At 43.4% G+C, this 1,602-nt stretch overlaps 1 protein-coding gene across 1 annotated transcript in view; it reads right to left on the bottom strand.

Moving 5' to 3' along the window:
- SLC5A8 (solute carrier family 5 (sodium/monocarboxylate cotransporter), member 8) overlaps nt 1-1,602 on the bottom strand; it is a 20,872-nt gene that overhangs the window by 1,198 nt on the left and 18,072 nt on the right. Inside the window, 1 exon segment of the mRNA XM_009999041.1 lies at nt 501-586. Coding sequence (XP_009997343.1) covers nt 501-586 — 86 coding nt within the window.

Below are 1,602 nucleotides of genomic sequence, written 5' to 3'. Positions count from 1 at the left end.
TTCCCTACATTCTCCCTTCTAAGCGATGTTACTACCCAATAATGCCTCCCCTTTTCTATACCTTAGGGAGGCAGCTAGGAAAAAGATACACTTCCTAGAAATGTTTTTTGTCAAACGGTAGCTGAAGTTGCAAAAAAATCCAGACTTTAGAGAACCCATGTTTACAAACAAATGAGGCTTTGCTGAATCAAACGTGTGCCTTGGGCCAGCTTCCAGGAAACTAGTGAAGGAGTATTTTGGCAGAAACCCGGAGAACAATTGTCCTTTGTCTCAGCTGCTGCTCTGCTATTCACTGAAGTCAAGCTGTGGACCAACATAGCTTCCCTGCCTATGCCAGCTGTTTACTCCTACACACCTTGTGCTCTGCTACTGCCTTAAAGCAGACAGTCACAGCAGGTAGCATCAAGTGTTATTCATCCTGGTGGGAAAAAGTAAGACAGGGACTGTTTGCCTCTGTCCTCAGAGGAAAAGACTCATTAGAGACACAAAATTACACTTACTATCATGGCTTTAAGCCCTGTGAAGTTGGACATGAAATCTTCCTTGGTTAGCAGGAATTTTTCATCTATGTTCTGCTTTAGTCCTCCTGCAAAAGAGACGGGTTTCAATCAGTCAGATTTCCACTTGTAAATGATACATCAGAGCCCAGTGATGGGCACCAGGCCAGGTAAGCAGGAAAGAGTCATGCAGCAAAAGCCACCAAGCAATCACATAACTCGGGGATCATTTCTTTACAATGATGTACCCCTCGCACCTCTCAAAATATAAAATGATCCATCAAGGTCTACCTGAAATGCCTTATCAATTTCCCGGAGTTTCCTAGATCCTCCTCAAGTTTCTTTACTGTGTACAAAATCTGAAATAATCATCAGAAAAGGATAAACCCCATACAATTATACCTGGGAACACTCTGCCAGGCCAGGAGTTGTTGCACCAAGTGCTGCCCCAAAGCCTGAGCCCCAGCTCTCAGCTTCCTATCAAGCAAGGCTCCTGTCTCCAGACTTGCCAGCAATTCTTATAACAAGTTATTTAACAGCAGCTCCCAGCTTAGGGGGGGGATGAAGATTAATGGCATTGCTTGGGCATTCTTAAGGCATAGAAGATTAGCTGTTCTTTTGTGGGTAAGAAAGATAGTGCAGGTGGTAGGAATCTGCTCTGATTGCTACTTGATGTTTAAATGGGATCTTGCTTTACAAAAAGCAGGGTGATACTGTAGTTGGTTTAGTTCTTTTGGGGTTCTGTTTCTTGGGCAGAGGGTTTCTCATCTGGATTTATTGAGCTGCCTAATTTCCAAGCCTTGTTTCATGGCCTGTGAGTTATCTGACCCCAATCCAGTAAGAACCAAAATTTGTCTACAAGCATCACTATAGGATGGGAAGGGCAGAACAAATCTTCTAGAAGCTCACAGGAAAAGAAAATGGAAGAAGTGTAACTTGTGCTTATTAGTTGGAAGGAACACGAAAGTCAATGGAAGTTAGTGTATCTGCTAGGTTTGGAGTTTCATAGTCCTGGAGAAGCTTAAAGTCACACTAGTAGGTCTGAAATCAAACAGCCTCAAAGGCAAGGGCTACCATAGGAATCTGGATGGCCATGTTAGGGAAA

Source organism: Chaetura pelagica, unplaced genomic scaffold (genome assembly GCF_000747805.2).
Source record: "Chaetura pelagica isolate M959 unplaced genomic scaffold, ChaPel_1.0 scaffold725, whole genome shotgun sequence".
NCBI lineage: Eukaryota > Metazoa > Chordata > Aves > Apodiformes > Apodidae > Chaetura > Chaetura pelagica.
This window is presented reverse-complemented; position numbering and strand designations above follow the sequence as displayed.